General features: G+C 41.0%; 1 protein-coding gene across 3 annotated transcripts in view; it reads left to right on the top strand.

The window, feature by feature from the left end:
• C3H7orf31 (chromosome 3 C7orf31 homolog) overlaps positions 1-21,125 on the top strand; it is a 46,020-nt gene that overhangs the window by 18,193 nt on the left and 6,702 nt on the right. For all 3 annotated transcript variants that reach the window (XM_050785439.1, XM_050785441.1, XM_050785440.1), the window contains exons 4-7: positions 1,255-1,326; positions 4,300-4,329; positions 7,939-8,120; positions 11,464-11,552. In XM_050785439.1, coding sequence (XP_050641396.1) covers positions 1,255-1,326; positions 4,300-4,329; positions 7,939-8,120; positions 11,464-11,552 — 373 coding nt within the window. The remainder of the gene's footprint in view (positions 1-1,254; positions 1,327-4,299; positions 4,330-7,938; positions 8,121-11,463; positions 11,553-21,125) is intronic.

Genomic DNA, 21,125 nt, shown 5'->3' with positions numbered 1-21,125 from the left:
TTCGCCCATTTTTATTGTTTGTATTTTACTTATAGATTCTTGTTGGTTCTTTTTGTTCTGGAAACAATCCTTTACGTGTTATCTTTGTTAATATTTGCAAGTAATTCTTCTAATTTTTATTTTATTTAAACTTTTATGGGTTTTGTCTGAAAATTAAATTTGGGTTTTTTAGTTTTTTATTTTTTATTCTTTTAAATTTTTATTTATTCTTTTTTGTTTGAGACAGAGTTTCACTCTGTTGCCCAGGCTGGAGTGCAGTGGCATGGTCTCAGTTCACTGCAACCTCTGCCTCCCAGGTTTAAGCAATTCTCATGCCTCAGCCTCCCGAGTAGCTAGGAGTACAGGCATGCACCAACATGCCCAACAAATTTTTTTCTATTTTTAGTAGAGATGGGGTTTCACTTTGTTGGCCAGGCTGGTCTCAAACTCCTGGCCTCAAGTCATCTGCCCACCTCGGCCTCCCACAGTGCTAAGATTACAGGTGTGAGCTCCCGGCCTTATGATTAAATCTGATGATCAAATTTTCTTTCAAGTTTTTGACTTTTAAAATAAAGTTATTGTTTTAAAGGTCCTTCCTACCACCAAAGAAAAAGCACATTCCTATACATTTTATTTTTGTATAGGTTTTTCTCTAAATTCTTTAGATTTTTAAATCCATCTGAAATTATCTTTCTGAATAGTGTAAATAGAAATGGATTATTTTTCAAATGAATACTGAATTTTTTTCTATATTAAAAAATATATCCTGGCTGTACGTGGTGGCTCATGCCTGTAATCCCAGCACTTTGGGAGGCTGAGGCAGGAGAATCATTTGAAGCCAGGAGTTTGAGACTAGCCTGGGCAACATAGCAAGACTGTGTTTCTAAAAAAAAAAAAATAAAAAAAATAAAAATAAAATAAAATACATAAAAAGTTTTAAAATTTTAAAAAAGAAAACTGCATCTTTTTTCCCCTGGTTTAAAATGACACCTTTGGTCAGGCACAGTAGCTCATGCCTATAATCTCAGCATTTTGAGAGACCAAGGCAGCAAGATCTCTTGAGCCCAGGAGTTCAAGATAAGCCTGAGCAACATAGCAAGACCTCATCTCCATTTATTATAAAATAATAATAAATAAAATAAAATGACACCTTTTCATATATTGAATTTCTACATATATGTGGATGTATTATTAATCTATTTGTCTTTTACTATCTCACCATTATATTGTGTTAATTTTAAAACATGTTTAATTTAATCTTTTCTTTCTTTTCAGAAAGCTTCCTATTGAACAATTTTATTATTTGACCCAGAACAAAAAAAGTGATCTCTATGGAAATGATTCTTTGTAAGTTTGGGTTTTTTTCCTTATATAAAATCAAATAACATTTTTAAGTGGAAATGAGTTATATGAGACATTATTAAAGCCCCAAATGGGGACTTTTAGAGAAAAAATTATTCCTTTTTAAAAATAGAGACAATTAATGCCAGAAACCAAGACCAAACAAACAAAAGCAAATAAATAACAAACCAATAGTTTTAGTGTTTAAAAAAATCAAGAAAAAGATAGGAGCTGATGAATACTAATGTTCAAAGGAATTCCTAAAGGTTATCTTGGTCCATTTCCCTGCCTTTGACCTACTTATATAACCTAGTAAGAATCTGTTACATTTATTGAAATATCAATAGAAAACGCCTTAGTGGCCCTCAACAAATTTGCAACCAGAATTTTACGAGGATAGAGTTTTTTTATCATCTGCAAATAACTCCTAATAACACTTCCTAAGTATCTTTTTTAACGTAAGCCATACTTGTTAATTTACCCATCATTTAAAGGTATTCTTTTCAAGTGTATTATTTTATTATGCTTTTAAATAGTTTGTCATGTACATTACAAAAGCATACATTTTTATTTTTAGATAAAAATAAAACACAGCTGGGCGCAGTGGCTCACGCCTGTAATCCCAACACCTTGGGAGGCTGAGGCGGGTGGATCACCTGAGGTCAGGAGTTCAAGACCAGCCTGGCCAACATGGTGAAACCCTGTCTCTACTAAAAATACAAAAATTAGCCGGGCATGATGGCAGGCGCCTGTAATCCCAACTACTCGGGAGGCTGAGGCAGAAGAATCACTTGAACCCAGGAGGCGAAGGTTGCAGTGAGCCAAGATCGTGCCATTGCACTCCAGTCTGGGTGACACGAGCAAAACTCCGTCTCAAACAAACAAACAAACAAACAAATATTAAACACCACAGCATTGAAGTAATAATGAAACTATCATTTATTAAGAAGTACTAGTTGTTGATAGGTAAAAATTTAATATAGAAGTTAGCCACTAGATGGCGCCAAAAAGACAAAATTTGTGGTTGTCTTGCTTTATCCCTTTGGGATAAGTGAATTTTGCAAAGCAGATGTGAAGGATGGCAGTAAACTTAATGGACTGATTTAGGTCAAGGAAGAGGTGTCTCAGCATTTGTTACTTTCATTTTATCTTTTCAAATCTTGAAGTTTTAAAAAAGATTTTATATTTTAAATTTAAGTTGTTTTTTTTTTTCATTTCAAATCAAATCAATTTTAGGCATATGCTTATCAATATTGTAGTGGAATTTGTCACATGAGAATAATTTTAGATGCTAGCTTAATTATATATTATATATATTATATTATATATAGTTGCCAATCTATTAATAACAACTCTAGATTTCTTGGATTCATATATTCATCACTTCCCTGCCCTTTGTGCCCCCACCATCTCTCCAACTCAGTGATGTCGGTGGAAGACAGAGCATGCTTTTCTAGTTTCATGCCCACGGATTTAGAGTTGAAATTTAAAAAGATATAAACTTTTATAGTTCATGGGAATCTCGTGTTTATAATACATTACAGGATAATAAATTTATATGGCTTACATGCCACTTTCTAGGGAATATCTGCTAGCATGGAGGAACATCTAAAAAATTAAAGTGTATTCAATTTTACTGACTTTTACTATCAAATTGATAACATTCTGTTCATTTTTCACACCTGAAGTCTTTCACAATTTTATCTGCATAGGCTGAAACGAATTGTTGAAATCCAATGTAGATGGATGATTACCCGTCTTTAGTCGACCTTTTTCCAGGTCTGCAGGATTATTTCTTGGCATGCAAGGTTCGGAGTAATTAGTAAATGCACAGCCTTGGAATGAACTGCTTCAGAAAAGGCATGCTTCCAGGAACTTGGTCCGTTTTGTTCTATCCTCTCTCTGCTGACCGGGCAACATTTACTATCATGAGATATCAGCAACCCTGAGTAAAGGTAGAAAGCACACATGGTACTTAAATATCCTCTCCAGCCGGGCCACACTCGGGTCACTTTAGGCCGTGAAATTGCACCACATGTATAATGTCCGGCTTCCTCAGAGCACTTTGGCTACTGCCTGATTATGAGAGTAAAGGTCAGAAAGAACCAAAGTTGTCTTATCATTAGAAGTAGTCATCCCGGCCGGGCGCGGTGGCCCAGCACTTCGGGAGGCCGAGGTAGGCGGATCATGAGGTCAGGAGATCGAGACCATCCTGGCAAACACGGTGAAACCCCGTCTCTACTAAAAATACAAAAAATTAGCCGGGCGAGGTGGCAGGCGCCTGTAGTCCCAGCTACTCGGGAGGCCGAGGCAGGAGAATGGCATGAGCCTGGGAGGCAGAGCTTGCAGTGGGCCGAGATCACGCCATGGCACTCCAGCCTGGGCGACAGAGCGAGACTCCATCTCAAAAAAAAAAAAAAAAGTAGTCATCCCATGTATCTTCACTGCAAATGGAAAATGCAGAAACAGTGGTGAGCAGGACTGAGGTTAGAATAAATGGATGGAAAAATTAATCAACAGACAACTGAGATAAGGAAACAACATCTCTGTCTTGTCAATATTCAGGGATCCAGAAAGTTAATCAAGAACATTATCTTAATGGCATTACGGTTTGAAAATGGGGTTCATCATTATTATTTTTTTTTTTTTTTTTTAAGGCAGACTTTTGCTCTGTCACCCAGCAACTTCCACCTCCTGGGTAATCCTGAGTAGCTGGGATTACAGGTATGCACCACCATGCCTAGCTAATTTTCGTTTTGTATTTTTGGTATTTTTAGTATTTTTCTATTTTGTATTTTGCCCAGGCTGGTCTTGAACTCCTGAGCTCAAGCAATCGCCTACCTTGGCCTCCCAAAGGGCTGGGATTACAGGCGTGAGCCACCATGCCCAGCCTATATCATTAATCAAGTTTCTAATAGGAATATAAACCTTTAAAAGCCCTTAATATAAGTTAGAACTTATTTCCTGTTTTTATTCTAGGATACCCAAACCCCCGAATTCAACAGTAGGGTAAGTAAATAACTTATATTTTCCTTCTCTGTTATAATCAAAGAAAAAAAATTGACATTTCTTATGTCTCAGAAGTGTGAAAACAAGTGAGACTTTCCATGAAAACTTTTCTTTTGTTTGTTTTTTTGTTTTGTTTTTGTTTTTGTTTTTGAGACGGAGTCTTACTTTGTCGCCCAGGCTGGAGTACAGTGGTGCCATCACAGCTCACTGCAGCCTTGACCTCCCCGGGATCAGGCGATCCTTCCACCTCCCAAGTAGCTGGGACTACAGGTGTGCACCACTATGCCTGACTAATTTTTGTAGAGATGGATTCTTGCCATGTCGCCCAGACTGGTCTTGAACCCCTGGGCTCAAGTGATCCGCCCACCTCGGCCTCCCGAAGTACTGGATTACAGGTGTGAGCCACAGTGCCTGGCCTGAAAACTATGTTTTAATAGTTGGAAGGAAAGGCTGGTGCAAGTCCAGGATAACATTACTTTTATTTCTCTCCTATTATATCCCCTGCAAATCTTTTTTAGTACATGTTTTATTTTCATATAATTTTAGATTTATAGAATTATTGTGAAGATAGTGTGGAGAGTTCCCATATACATCACACGCAGTTTCCCCTATTGTTAACATCTCACATTAATATGGCACATTTGTCACAATTAATGAACTATTGCTGATGCATTACAATGACCCATACTTTATCCATGCTTTATCCAGATTTCCTCAGTTTTTCCCTCATGTCCTTCTTCTGTCCCAGGATCCCATCCAGAGTACCGCATTACATTTAGTCATCATCTCTCCTTAGGTTCCTCTTGGCTGTGACAGTTTCTCAGACTTCCCTTGTTTTAATGACCTTGACAGTGATTAGGATTATTAGTTAGATATTTTGTAGAATGCCCCCAAATTGGGCTTTGACTGATACTTTTCTTATGGTTAGAGCTGGATGATGTATTTGCAGAAGGAAGACCACGGAGCTAAAGTGCTGTTTTCATGACATCGTAGCAAGGGTACATGCCATCAGCATGATCTATCCCTGGTAATGCTAACCCTGACCGCCCCGCACAGGTGTCCTCAGCAGGTTTCCCCGCTGCACACACACTCCTTCTTCCCTCCTTTCCCCACTGCACTCTAGAAGAAGCTGTGTGTCTGCGTGCAGCCCACACTTAAGGCATCTGGATTTATACTCCACCTTCTTGAAAGCAGAGTACCTGCATAAATTATTTGGCATTCTACTCCATTTACTTATTTATTCAATCACTTCTTTCTCTCAGTATAGACTCATGGACATTTATTTTGTACTTTAGTACTTAGGTAGCAATCCAATACCACTTTCTTTTGTTACTAAGATTGGCAATGAGGAGCTCTTTGAGTTCGCTCCCATATTCCTTTGACATTTCCCCATCATTGTGGGGTTTTGACTTTTTTTTTTTTTTTCCTTTTAGCATTTCCTTTCTTTCCATCACTCTAAGATAATCCAGGCTCATCTTATATAATAGCTCCCAGAGTGGCCGGGCACAGTGGCTCACACCTGTAATCCTAGCACTTTGGGAGGCTGAGACGGGCAGATCACAAGCTCAGGAGTTCAAGACGAGCCTGGCCAACATGGTGAAACCCTGTCTCTACTAAAGATACAAAAAATTAGTCTGGCATGGCAAGTGCCTGTAATCCCAGCTACTCGGGAGGCTGAGGCAGGAGAATCGCTTGAACCCAGGAAGCAGAGGTTGCAGTGAGCCGAGATCGCGCCATTACACTCCAGCCTGGGTAACAGAGCAAGACTCCGTCTCAAAAATAATAATAATAATAACTTCCAGAAACCCTAGCTCCTTTGATTGAAGATAGGTGTTAGAAGCCGAGATCTGAGCACCCAGTGTCCTCCGTGCCACTGGAGTCCTCTATCAAGCTTAACAGAAATTATTAAGCTGCCATTTAAAAAGTTGTGTTTCAGCTAAAGACCTATTCAAAAGGCTATTAAAATTAATGTCTAGGTTTTTTTGGTTTTTCTATTTTTAAAAAAACGACGAAGTGAAGAACCCTTGTCTTGGGCTTTTCAAATTCTCTTCATAAACAGTTTGAAAAGTAAAGTCCTTTTTGTTAGGTCACATTTCTTGGATTCACCTTTCTGCTTGCAGCCTGGCAAGTTCCAAGGTGGGGGGCCGGAAGTCTGAGATCAAGGCGTCAGCCGGGTTGGTTCCTTCTGAGGACTGTGATAGAGACTCTGTCCCATGCCTCTCCCCTGGCTTTTGGGCTTTGCTGGTGATCTTTGGTGCTCCTCGGCTTGTAGATGCAAAATCCCAATCTCTGCCTCATCTTCACATGGCATTCTTCTCGGGTGTTTGTCTGTGTCCAACTTTCCGTTTCTTAAAAGGATACCAGGCGTATTGGGTTAGGGGCCCACCGTGCTCCAGTATGGAGTAACTTGGTCTTAACTAAGTATATCTATAATGACCCTATTTCCATACAAGGTTACAGTATGTGGCCCTGGAGATTATGGATGGGGGTGGAGGGGAGGAATTCAACACATAACACTTGGTCTTGCTTTTTTCTACTTAATTTTCTTGTTATGAATAACATTTCTCTATCCCATGGACTTCCTAATTTTGCTTTTCTTCTGGTTTAGACAGCTCCCACATGGTTTGTTTGTTTTTTGTTTTTTGTTTTTTGGTTTTTTTTACCTCTGCCAATTCTCCAAATGATAGGAAAATTATACCCCTATGCTCTCTTTAACATGTTTATTTTTTCCTTCAGTGTGCTAGCTGTTTTTGGCTTTTTGATTTCGAAGCAGTACTGTGTACATAAACAGGAAGTATATTTTGTTGATTGATTGCTTAAAGAAACAGATGCCCTGGGTTGAAAGTTCATTCCAAGATGGTTAGAGATCACTTTGCTGAAGCAGAATGCCCAAAACAATTCATGGGAGCCTCTTAAAATAAGACACAGTAATTAAAAGCAACTAGAAATTCTTCCTATATACCATTCTAAAAACACGGGCCAGGCGCGGTGGCTCAAGCCTGTAATCTCAGCACTTTGGGAGGCCGAGACGGGCGGATCACGAGGTCAGGAGATCGAGACCATCCTGGCTAACACGGTGAAACCCCGTCTCTACTAAAAAATACAAAAAACTAGCCGGGCGAGGTGGCAGCGCCTGTAGTCCCAGCTACTCAGGAGGCTGAGGCAGGAGAATGGCGTGAACCCGGGAGGCGGAGCTTGCAGTGAGCTGAGATCGCGCCACTGCACTCCAGCCTGGGCGACAGAGTGAGACTCCGTCTCAAAAAAAAAAAAAAAAAAAACACAAAACACAAAACTCGTTTATTTTCTGCTTTATATTTTTTATACCAGTTATGAAACTTATTCACTGATAAAGAATTAAGCATGATTTATTTTAAAATTAAATTTAGTTTTATCTAGCAAAATTAAGAAAATGTCCTGTTTTATGGTATACATTCCAAGAGAATGCCAACTCCATGAGCACAGGGACATCGACTCACTGTCCTGTCCCCCAGCATTAGAACAGTTTCTGCCGTTAAAAAAGGGGTCCCAATAAATATTTGGTGATTAATTTTTTCAATCATACTTCTTTCTGTTCTTTTCATTTTGTTTTTTTCCCTCAATAAATCATAGAGAGATCTGCTTGCCATATCCAATTGAACACCCCTACCACACACACACCTGTCGTGGCGCCATGTTCCCCACCTTCACGTCACCTGACGACCTCTACACAGGCATTAAAGCCCGCGCCCAGCAGCCCTTTCCTCCCACGGTGCCAACCAAGACTTATGATTCAACAGTTTTGAAGACAAGAGGTAAAATGTGATCTAGAATCAGAACTGTATTAATTCTTATTATTGGGGTTTCTTCAATAATAAAATTAAAGCAAGGAGCACAAAGGACTCAAGTCACAAATGTGTGACTCAGTAGATCAGGAAACTTGTTCTCAGCTGCAACTTTACAATCAGCTGGAGCACCACCACCGACCCATCAAATCGGACTCTTTGCAAGTGCTCCCAAACTTTCCCCTAGACAAAACGTTGTAGAATTGGTGGTTTTTATTCCGCTTCTATTTTTATTTATGTCCTGCTCTCATGGTTTAGTTTTTAAAAATTTCATCCTAGCCCAGGTGATCAGCACAAGGGACAGTGTTTGGATCAATCATAGAGTCTGGATGTGGGTGCAGCAGCAGTGATAGAATTGAAAGATCCCCATTGAAATAAGATGCAGAAAGCAATGGGAGTAGTTTGTTCAGTCCTTCTTCACACCCTGGAGCACGTTCTCCCAGCTGCAAACCTTAGAGTCTTTGTGAATGTGTTTTATCAGAGAGGACAGGAATCCCGTACACTAGTCATCGAATCTCTCCCACACTAGACACCTTGGTCTTTGCTGAGGAGACCTACGCATGTGCGTAAACAGAGAGGCCACCTCTGGAGAAAGAGTGAAAACACTCAAGAGAGAGGGATGAAAATGATACATGGTAGGCAAAGGCAAATATTTGTTGAGTGCACTTAGGTGAGGTAGAAAAGACTCAAGAATTGTCCTATCCTGCAGGACAAGACTCAAGAATTGTCCTGTCCTATCCTACACATGAATATTTGGACCAAAATGCAAGGACAGAATATTGCCATCATCGGCCTCAACCTCAGTGTCTTATTAGCAGACAGTAACGTTTTGAAAGCTAGCATAGTGGAGTATGTAAGAGCATGGATTCTGGAGTCAGATGCATGAGTAGAATTCTGGATCTGCCACTTACTTACCTGTGGTCCATGGGAGTTTCTGAACTTCTCTGTTCTGCTTCCCAGTTTGCAAAATGGGAATATTATTAATAGTACCCACTTATCAAATAACAGAGATAAATGTTAGCGGTTATTCTCTTACCCTGCTAGCATATAATCACTGCGGTATGTGTGTACCATGCTGAACTTTCCCATTGCCTCTCAGACCAGGCAGCATTGGAAAAAGGCAGTGAAAGCTGTATCAAGTGTACTGGCTGTTAGTGTTGGGCACCATGCTTAGCTACACAGCAGAAGTGGTGAGAGATGGTGCTGTGCAAAAGAGCTATAAATATTCTAAAGGAAATGATAGGTATGATGCCTCAACAAGTAAAATTTGTATGACTTTGTTATATAAATTGTCAAAGTAAATTTCTTTTTCTCAATCCTGAATTCAGTAATTTCTGAAATCATATGAAGTACATATAGTTAGCAAGAAATCACAGAAATATGTGTTTAATTCATATCAACACTTTTTTTTTTTTTTTTTGAAATGGAGTCTTGCTCTGTTGCCCAGGCCTAGAGTGCAGTGGCACTTTCTGGAACCTCTGCTTCCTAGGTCCAAGTGATTCTCCTGCCTTAGCCTCCCAAGTAGCAGGGACTACAGGCATGTGCCACCACACCCACCTAGTTTTTGTATTTTTAGTAGAGACAGGGTTTCACCATGTTGGCCAGGCTGGTCTCGAACTCCTGACCTCAAGTGATCTGCCCACCACAGCCTCACAAAGTGCTGGGATTACAGGCATGAGCCACCATGGCCAGCCCATAAAAACACTTTTCAATGCAGTAGTACATAAGGAACTGAAAACACAAGTTATCCTCTTAATTTCCTGCTCTTCCAACCCTCTACCTCTCTCCAACCATTCAGTCACTCAGGGAATTTTTAAAAGATGAGCATACTCTAACAACCCTTATCAAAAAATCTTTCCAGGAACTAGTATGGCATTAGGTTGCTACTCTTTCACTTGTTTTAATTATTCTTTATTAGTAATAAGAAGCATGGGCCAAGTGTGGTGATTCATGCCTGTAATCCTAGCACTTTGGGAGGCCAAAGTGGGCAAATCACTTGAGTCCAGGAGTTCAAGACCAGCCTGGCTAATATGGCAAAACTCTACTAAAAATACAAAAACTAGCCGGGCGTGGAGGTGCATGCCTGTAGTCCTAGCTAATTGGGCAGCTGAGGCATGAGAGTCTCTTGAACCCAGGAGGCAGAGGTTGCAGTGAGCTGAGATCATGCCACTGCACTCCAGCCTGGGTGACAGAGAGACTCTGTCTCAAAAAAAAAAAAGAGAGAGAGAAAAGGAAGGGAGGGAGGGAGGAGGGAGGAAGGAAGGGAAAGGAAGAGAGAGAGAAAGAGTAAGGGAGGGAGGGAAGAAGGAAGGGAGGGAGGGAGGGAGGGAGAAGGAGGGAAGGAAGTTAAGAGTTCAGGCTCTAGACTCAGATTGCCTGAGTCTGAAGTCTACCTGTGAGATGGGGACAAATCACTTATTCTCTCTCTGCTTCAATTTCCTCATTTACTAAAGTTGGAATAACTATACCTTTCTTATAGTAATGTTAAAAATTGCATGTGATGATATATATAAAACAGTACTGTGACTGGCACATGGTAAGTGTTCAATAAACGCCTGCACTTGTTCTTATTACATATGAAGATGGGTGTTCAGAACATTCTTTAACTTGAAACTTATCACGAGAGCAAAGCAAGCCATGCTGTTTGGTAAAGCTTATCAAATTATAAAACAAAATCTAAGAAGCCGTATTGTTTAAGATGTTCCCTTTCAATACCTTTTTGGTAAGCAGGTACTAACTCAGTTTCAGAAAACTTGATATTTAGGCAGAGAAAAGCCAAGACAGGTAATATGGAAATGTATTTGTTGAGCCCCCAGAGACCAGAAAAAAAGATCAGAAAGAGGATCCAGGAACACTTATTATTTACCTAAGATCTCTCTCATTAAGAAGAAAGGTGAAGTACTAGTGACTCCTATTACTACTGAGAGCACTAGGGTTAAAGACTCATTCTCACGCTGTGTGGCCCACATGCTGCTCCTGTACATGCTCAAGAATTCAAGAGCAACAAGCCCAGTGTGGTGGCCTGGCCTGCCCTGCCCTTGTAGTCTTAGTTATTCAGGATGCTGAGGTAGGAAGATCATTTGAGCCCAGGGGTTCAAGTCCAGCTTAAGAAACATAGCAAGATGCTATCTTAAAAAATATATAAAAATAAAAGAGAATTCAGGAGCAAGCTGAATCGCTCTAAAGCTGTAACTACATAGGTAAAATATACACCAACATCCATCTCTACCTTATATTATCTCATTTCTATTTATTGGACCTATTAATCCCTTAAAAGACTGTTCTTATTTATTGCTTTTCCTGAAATTTTCAGGTAATCCTTATAGATATGAACTGATTGATATTCCCATGGATTCAAAGAAGAAAGCACTGACTTGGCCAGGTCAGGGTGTATATTATGATGTAAGTATCTTTTTAAATGTGTGTTTAAGAGAAAGTAACAAATATTTTTAGTCAATACATTTATAAAAATCTAGGCTGGGCATGGTGGCACATGCCTGTAATCCCAACACTTTTTGAAGCCAAGGTGCACAGATTGCTTGAGGTCAGGAGTTTGAGACCAGCCTGACCAACATGGTGAAACCCTGTCTCTACTAGAAAATACAAAAATTAGCCGATTATGGTGGTGCATTTCTGTAGTCCCAGCTACTTGGGAGGCTGAGGCACGAGAATCACTCGAACCTGGGAGGTGAAGATTGCAGTGAGCCAAGATCATGCCACTGCACTCCAGCCTGAGCAACAGAGTGAGACTCTGTCTCAAAAAAAAAAAAAAAAAAAAAAAAAAAAATCTAAAAGATTGTTTTCATTTTCCATCTGAATGTAAAATTTGAGATTTTGACTGTGACTTACATTTTTCAGTTTTCTTAGCTGATTTCATGTACTGTTGGTAATTATGGAACATTCCACAGTTACCAAAAAAAAAAAAAAAAGATTGCCCCCAGGAAGATGGTGGGGGAGGGCTGCATTTCTCACACTGTGTTCCTCCAACCCTGTTCTTACAACTTATAATATATCCAGTCACTCTAAATATGCATAGAGTAAATGGAAGATTTCCAGAAAGATTTACAAGCTATTATTGTTCCAGCCATATTATCATATTGGTGTCAAGTCTAAAATGAAATAAAACAATAGGCACCATTTATTGAGAAATTGCTACACACCTAACCACTCTAAATACATCATTTAACCCTTTCAATAACCTCCTAAGGTTAGCATCATCATTTTCATTTTATAGATAAGGAAACTGGTGACTAAGAATTTGTGACTATGTCATGATCACAGAAATCAGGTTTGTGAAGTTCTAGTCTCTGACCTTAACCTCTGCCCCGTAACTCCACATGGATAAAAAGAGAAAATTATAAGTCAAGAGGGAAAATATCTAGACATTTGAAAATAATAATGGCTAACATGGTTGGTGAGAAGCGGTGCCAAGTGTTCTCCATATATTATCTCGTGGCATCCAGCAATCCATGAGATAGGCAAGTGAGAGGTTGGAAACATTTGAATTTTACTTGGCAAATCATTATGACAGGCCCAGCATGTGGTCACTGCCATGTCACAGAGTCATCTATAAAGTAAGTCATTTCCTGTTTGTTTTTTAAAGTTAAACATCAAAAAGAATTCCTAACGAAGTGTCTGTTTTACTGGATCTCTTTCAGTTTTTAAGCAAAATCTATATCTAAGCAACCCAGAAATATGAGAAGTTATTCTAGAACTCATCCTATCATTACATGTTCTTATAGCCAAAGGCTCCAGATCTGTAGCTAAGTTTCTTCCTAGTCATTAAAATCCTGTTTTCCTCATGTCACATTCCTTTAGCAGCCATCCTGAATAGCTCTCCTCTGCCTGAGTGTAAATCCCGATACTTTAACTGAGGTGCAGGGACCCCTCAGGATCTGCCCTTACCTCCAGCCTGCAGCCTGGCCCCACCCTCTAGTTCCCAAACAGGTTCATGCCATTTCGCTTCCTGGAAGCCCTCCTCCAGGGCCTCTCTGCCCAATACTTGTTAATTCAAGGCCCAGCTCAACCCTCCTCGTTTCTGTTGTGTAGCAAAGAGAACCAGGTCAGGAGGCCTGTGTGCTTGCTGGTCACTCCTCTGTTGCCATTTGCTGCATAAGTTATATGAGGCAGATTATTTCCCTTTTCTGAGCTTTAATTCATAAAACATATCTGGGTAATTTCACTAAAATCTGTCCTGTAAATTTCACAAGATATGCAGATCATATGAAAGATTGAAAACCTAGAAAATACTATAATTTGTAAGGCATTATTATTACTCCAGCAGAAATGATAGCTCCCTCTTCTAAATTCTACAACACATACTGTAACCAGTAACTTTTCACATGTATTTCATATTTCACCAACTAAATTACGAGTTATTTCAGAACAGAATATGTTATGTGTATATCCCCACAGTGCATTATACATAAATATTTTTGGCTGATTATTTATTTCTTTTTTTTTTTTTGAGACGGAGTCTCGCTCTGTCTCCCAGGCTGGAGTGCAGTGGCCGGATCTCAGCTCACTGCAAGCTCCGCCTCCCGGGTCCACGCCATTCTCCTGCCTCAGCCTCCCAAGTAGCTGGGACTACAGGCGCCCGCCACCTCGCCCGGCTAGTTTTTTTTTGTATTTTTTAGTAGAGACGGGGTTTCACCGTGTTAGCCAGGATGGTCTCGATCTCCTGACCTCATGATCCACCCGTCTCGGCCTCCCAAAGTGCTGGGATTACAGGCTTGAACCACGCCCGGCCAATTATTTATTTCTTATTTCTGATGATTAATCCCACTTTCTTAATCTTTATTAACTGCTCTTAATTTTCGACCTTTCAGATTTTCTTCTGGCTCATCCCTAACTCTAACCAAGTGTTGCATTTCCCTGGACAAAGAAGTAAAAATAAAATAGATACTGAGCTTCATGGGAGTAACTCATGACTCACCTTTTTTTTCCTCTAATCTCTAGGATAATACCCTATACTTGTCCTTCCTATTTTTCCTGCCTTTCATCATTTAATTGGGGGAGGTAATCTACAGCGTTCTGTATCTACAATGCTCTATTCCCATTAAAGGATTTTTTTTTTAAGAGACGAGGTCTCATTATGTTGCCCCATAACCAGAAAGGAGGAATTGTTGAGTATAGCCTACAGCTGCCTCCTCATGTCTTTTAAGTTTGGCCTAAAGATTTTTCCATACAGAATGAACTGTAACCTAACTGGATGCATAAACAGACTGTAACCTACTATTGTGCCGATCAGCTAGTTTTAGCTGTTTCTGTGTCTCACTTCCGTTTTCTATAGGTCACTTTCCTTTTTCTGTCCATAAACCTTCTTCCACCACCTGGCAGTGGCAGAGTCTCTGAACCTATTTTGGTTTGGCAACTGCCCAGTTTATGAGTTGGTTTTTGTTTAATTAAATGCTTTAAATTCTAAAATATATAAATAAAAATGAGAAACAAAAGAAAAAGAGATAGCCAGACGCAGTGGCTCATGTCTGTAATCCCTTTGGGAGGCATTTTGGGAGGCCAAGGCGGGTGGATCACTTGAGGTCAGGGGTTCGAGACCAGCCTGACCAACATGGCGAAACCCCGTCTCTACTAAAAATACAAAAATTAGCTGGGCGTGGTGGGGCATGCCTGTAATCTCAGCTACTCAGGAGGCCGAGGCAGGAGAATCGCATGAACTCGGGAGGCAGAGGCTGCCATGAACCAAGATGGCACTACTGCGTTCCAGCCTGGGTGAGAGTAAGACTCTGTCTCAAAAAAAAAAAAAAAAAAAAAAAAAAAAAGAGAGAGAGAGAAAGAGAGACAGATTCTGTCTCATGCTGCCTTTCTCAGGTCTATTAATTATTTAACACCAGGCTGGAGTGCAGTGGCTGTTCACAGGTGCGATCATGGCACACCATATTCTCAAACTTCTGGCCTCATGCATTCTCCTGCTTCAGCCTCCTAAGTATCTAGGACTGCAGCTGTGCACCACCACACCAGGCTCAGGAGGATATTTTTTTATAGTATTTACCTTTCCTATTGCCAGAGCAGTGGTCCTCAACCTTGGCTGCACATTAGAATCGCCAGGGGTGCAGGCTGCATCCCACACCAATTAAATCCTTCTCTGAGAATGGAACTCATAGCAAGAATGCCTTGTTTTTGAAGGACTTGTAACTTGCATTTCTGGGATAATAGTCTTCCCTCTCCTTCTACTGTACCCAGGGAAGGAGAAGGGACACTACCAACCTGATACACAGGTCCAAAAATGTGTCACCCAGCTGCAAAACAGAAAACTCCAGGAACCATATGTTAGTACTTTCCATCCAAGCCAATAAGAAAATATGTATAACATACTGCTCCAACACTTATGAGTTCTGTGACCTGGGTAACATACTTAATCCTTCAATACCTGGTTTCCTCATAGATAAAGCAGGAATAATAATAAAATCTACCTGATAGTGCCGTCCTGAGAATGAAATACACAGAAAAGCACCCAGCACAATATTTGTACATCGTAAGCTCATAATAAATATTAGCTGCTATTATTATTATTATTTCAATGGTTATAGTATTTTGTTGACCTAGCAACATAAAGAAATGGGTAACCTTGGAAAGGAGAATATTCCACATAAGAACGTTAACCTTTTAAAAATTAATTCCCGGGGCTTCATGTTAACAGAGTGTGTTAAATGTCGTTTTTCCCTCCTCCTTTCACGTTGCATGTGGATGCAGCAGCTCTGCCTTCAGCAGCTACTAGATCAGGCGCCCCTTTCCCACCCAGACCCCAGAGCTGCCCTAGCTTTGCCTCTTTGGACTGGCCCAGTTTTCCAGAGTCATTAGTGATCATTGCACTTAACACTCTATTCAGGGCCTCTTCTGCTACCCTTCTCTTCCTGCTGAGATCTCTTCTCACTGACCATTTCCGTCCATTACCGAACCAGTCAACATTCCTTTTCCTTTTCCAATTGGCAAACATAAATAGGTTTTATTTTTGTTTTGAGATGGAGTCTCGCTCTGTCACCCACGCTGAAGTGCAGTGGCATGATCTCAGCTCACTGCAGCCTCCACCTTCTGGGTTCAAGCGATTCTCCTGCCTCAGTCTCCGGAGTTGCTGAGCCCACAGGTGTGCCCCACTATGCCCAGCTAATTTTTCTATTTTTAGTAGAGATAGGGGTTCACTGTGTTGTCCAGTTTGGTCTCAAACTCCTGACCTCAAGTGATCCTCCCTCCACGGCCTCCCAAAGTCCTGGGATTACAGGTGTGAGCCACTGTGCGCGGCCCATACATAGGTTTTAATACTTGACTCTTCTGGACTGTTTGTGTCATTGCTTACTCAAGTGGCTGAAGACTTTTGTCCGATTTCTCAAGAGCTTAAATGTCTAGCCTTAGCTTTTAGGATATGAGAATAGTCTCTAGGATGAAATCTACCTTGTAATAATTTTTTTGATAAGATGAGATATAATCACAAAGGTCAAGTGCCATACGCCTCCTTACCTTGGACTTTTTGAAATGTTTTTAAGAAAACCATTTTCAAAGCCTCGCTGAGAATAACACAATGTTCATTACAACCCAGTTTTCTGCAAACCTAAATATTTGGACAGACCCTTGGCTTCCCTTTGAGAGAGAGCTCACCAATATCACCCCTTCAAAGGGGAGCAGTTTTTCTTCTTGATCCACCTGCCACCTTTCCAATCTAAACTGCCCATCCCCATCCTAGAGATACTTTCCTCATTCCAGGGACAGTTCTCTCTCCAACACACCACCCATACTCCACACTCATCCTTAAGTGGCCAGAATGAATTTGGTGATCATGCGGGGACCTCCTTTAGAAAGGAGTCATCTTATCAAATAACTGGACGCCCACAGTGCACCTCTCCGTGGCCACCAGCACCCTGTGCCCCCTCCCACCTGTTCAGGCCCATTGACATACAAGGGGCCCAGAATGGGAAACAAACGGTCTGTCTCTCTCCTCATCTACCGTCTCACACCGCCAGTGTTCCCGCCATTCCATCTCAGGCAGCACTGTTATCCAACCAGGTGTCCTCTTCTCCCTTCAGCCCTCTGTCTTTCCTAAGCCCTGACTAGATGCCAAAAATAATTCTCTCTGCCAGTCTCTTATTTGCTCCCTCTCTCTGTCTGTCTCTCTCTCTCTTTTCATTCCAGATGTAAATGAACAAAATGCCTTATCATAACCTGTTAGTGTAAAAATGGTGCTAATACAATAGAATTAATTAAAATATCTAATAAAGAACCAGTATTCTCAAATGCTAAGGCCTCTGCAAATGGCAATGTGGTCTCCACAGTAAACCTTTTAACCTCCCCTATTTAACCTGGTTAAGTCCCATCATTCAAGACTAAAATAAAACAAACAAAAAAACTATATTTGCTTTTTTTGTTTCATTTAATATATTACAACCATGTTATTTTAGTGATAATTTATGGAGTTTTGGTGCCTAGCACAGAACTCTCAAAACCTTGTACATGGTTTTGCATGCAATAGGTATTCAGTAAGTGTTTAATAAATAGGTTATGAGTTACATATATTATATGAGCTATGCTGGGAATGTAACCACAATTTATATAGTACTATCCCTCTGAGAATATATTCCAAATTCAAAACAACTAATGTCACTTCTTTGTAGACTGGAGTGTCTGCCTAGAAACTAACATCTCAGGAACTGTAATTCCTTTCTGCTGTGGGCTTATCTTCCATATCAGATACAAACTCTACCCTGAGTTTAGTATATTGAGCCAATGAATACCTTTGGAGTGAATGGTTTCCACCACCCCTCTCTCATTATCCTCTCAGAGTAACATCCCCTTAACATACTGAAAACTGATCAGTTCCCCTCTCAAATGTTTCCTGCCTCTTTAGTCCCTTCTCAAGACATCACAGGCTACAGTAAAATTTCACATTGCTTATTTCCTTTCCCACACCCTTGAATGTGTTTCAGTAGGTCTCTGTTGTTAGTTCAACCAGTGTAAGACACGAGATTAATCCAGCCCCGCAGCACAATATTTTTTTAAAAGTCCTTCTTGGGCATAGTGGCTCACGCCTGTCATCCCAGCATTTTGGGAGGCCGAGACAGGCAAATCACCTGAGATCAGGAGTTCAAGACCAGCCTGGCCAACCATGGTGAAACCCCATCTCTACTAAAAGTACAAAAATTAGCCAGGTATGGTGGTGGGCACCTATAATCCTGGCTACTTGAGAGGCTGAGGCAGGAGAATCACATGAACCCGGGAGGCAGAGGTTGTAGTGAGCCAAGATCGCACCACTGCACTCCAGCCTGGGGGACAAGAGCAAGACTCCATCTCAAAAAAAACAAAAACAAAAAACAGTCCTTCTTATTTCCAAGTAAGCTGGCTCTGCAAATAATGAAAAAGATAAGGGGATCAAAGGGGGCTTTCTTTATCCCTGAATAAGTAAGACACATATTTGTTAAAGGTTTACAGGGGTAGCAGTGCCTTTTCCCATGAGTACTCTATATGTAAAATGGAATCACTTCAATCTCAAAGGGTTGCTATGACCAGCATAACCCTTAGGCCCAGGAACTTTAGAAGGCCCCACACTTTAGAGGGCCAGTTCTGGCCTTCCACTGGCTGTGGCCCTTTCTGTGGAGCAAGCAGGTATGTTCATCTGGAGCCCATGCTCCCCTGTCTCCCTCCCCTGACCATGATCTTGAACCACAGAATTCCCTGACCAAATGGCTTTGAACCCAATCCTAGGCCCTTCTTGGGGTCTATTCCTCAACTCCATCCACCCACGGGTTAGCAGTGCTGCCAAGCTGGCATATACCTCATGGCCAAAGGAGTGACCAAAATATGACTGCATGCCTGTTTGCTAGAAGTGGGGTGGGGGATAAATGGAGCGGGTAAAGAAGAAAGCAGTCAGGGTGCTGAGGCCAGGGACCAGCGGCTGGCTTTTCCTGAACCACCCTGTCCCAGTGCAGAACTCGAAGTAGTCCAAGAAGTCCAATTTCAAACCTGGAAAGGAACATATTTTATGTGACATTTATTTACTTGATTTATAAATTAAACTATTTAGACAAATGGAATACGGACTTCCATTTTCTTTTTTTTTTTGAGATGGAGTCTTGCTCTGTCACCCAGGCTGGAGTGCAGTGGCGCGATCTCGGCTCACTGCAAGCTCCGCCTCCCGGGTTCATGCCATTCTCCTGCCTCAGCCTCCCGAGTAGCTGGAACTACAGGCGCCCGCCACCACGCCCAGCTAATTTTTTTTTTTTTTTTTTTGTATTTTTAGTAGAAACGGGGTTTCACTGTGTTCACCAGTATGGTCTCGATCTCCTGACTCGTGATCTGCCTGCTTCGGCCTCCCAAAGTGCTGGGATTACAGGCGTGAGCCACTGGGCCTGGCCCATTTGTACTTTCATCCCAGGCCCTCAGGTGTTAAGGGTGGGCCTGGCTGTAAGGGCACCCAGCAGCCTAATGTTCAGGAAATGCTAGTTCCACACTTGCCACCACTAACCATACCTCTGCTCCTGCTGTTCCTTTGGCCTCCACATCTCTGTGCGTCATTCAAGGCCCAGTTTCTGCGTATAACATGACACGGCCTCTCATCTCCACCCTCCCTCCCTGTTTCCCAGCTCCACTTCCCCATTCAGGTGGAATCAATCTCTGCCTTCTTTGAACTTTCAAATAATTGTGTCTCATGGTCGAGCATGGTCTATAATCCTAATGCTTGATAGGCTGAAGTAAGAGGATCACTTGAGGTCAGGAGTCTGAGACCAGGCTGGGCAACATGATGAGACCCTGTCTCTACAAAAAGTATTTTTTAAAGAAAAAGCCGGAAGTGGTCGTACAGGCCTGTATTCCAGGCTGTTCAGGAGGCTGAAGCCAGAGGATCACTTGAGCCCAAGGGTTGGAGGTTTCAGTGAACTATAATTGTACCACTGCACTCCAGCCTGGGTGGCAGAGTGAGACCCTGTCTCTGAAAAAAAAAAAAAAAAAAAAAAAAAAAAAAAAAAAAAAAAAGTACTATATAAATTTCTTCTTTTTTTTTTTTTTTTTTTTTTTTTTTGAGATGGAGTCTCGCTCTGTTGCCCAGGCTGGAGTGCAGTGGTGCGATCTCCGCTCACTGCAAGCTCTGCCGCCTCCCGAGTTCACACCATTCTCCTGCCTCAGCCTCCCTAGAAGCTGGGACTACAGGCACCCGCCACCACGCCGGGTAATTTTTTTGTATTTTTAGTAGAGACAGAGTTTCACCGTGTTCGCCAGGATGGTCTTGATCTCCTGACCTCATGATCTGCCCACCTCGGCCTCCCAAAGTGCTGGGATTACAGGCATGAGCCACTGCGCCCGGTCCATAAATTTATTTATTTTACAACAAAGAATTACTTTTTAAAATCTTTTTGTCATTTGTGTTTCATGCTTTATCTCCGCTACTAGCGTTCCTGGATGGCAAGATTTGTTTCGGATCCACGCTTGTTTCTAACCCCTACTGTGCACATATAGGTGCTCAGTAAATATTAAGTATCATAAGAGAGATACGGAGAAAAGGTGAATTTCTAAGTAACCAAAAAGACTGCAGTGAAACTCACTTATTCACTCATGTTTACATGCATAGCTTTTTTGAAAATATAAAATAAAACTCTATAGTTATGTCTGAAGAATGAAAATTTCATTTGAATTTGAGTGATGTAAACTTCATTGGAAATTCATAAAAGACATCAAATGGTTTCATTTCAGGCAGGGAAGGAAAAGTAGAAGGCATACAATGTTAGCTAAACTTGGCCAAACGAGCACCTCAGAGCCCTTTGTATTGCTAATAAAATTTCATTGGAGGTAGAGTATTCAGGGACATTTCTCCAATACACATTATCAAAGTCCCTGCTAAGGCAAAAGACTTTTAGAAAAGACCTTACCATTTATTTGATAGAATATTGTGTTTAACTCTATATATGGTTCCAATTATAGCAATTAGTAATTAACTAGTAATTAATGACAAAAAAAAACAGTATCTGACTTCAGCCTGGA

The sequence above is a fragment of the Macaca thibetana genome, chromosome 3 (genome assembly GCF_024542745.1).
Source record: "Macaca thibetana thibetana isolate TM-01 chromosome 3, ASM2454274v1, whole genome shotgun sequence".
Classification (NCBI taxonomy): Eukaryota; Metazoa; Chordata; class Mammalia; order Primates; family Cercopithecidae; genus Macaca; species Macaca thibetana.
Note: the sequence above shows the minus strand (reverse complement) of the source record. Positions and strands in the feature narration are given on the sequence as shown.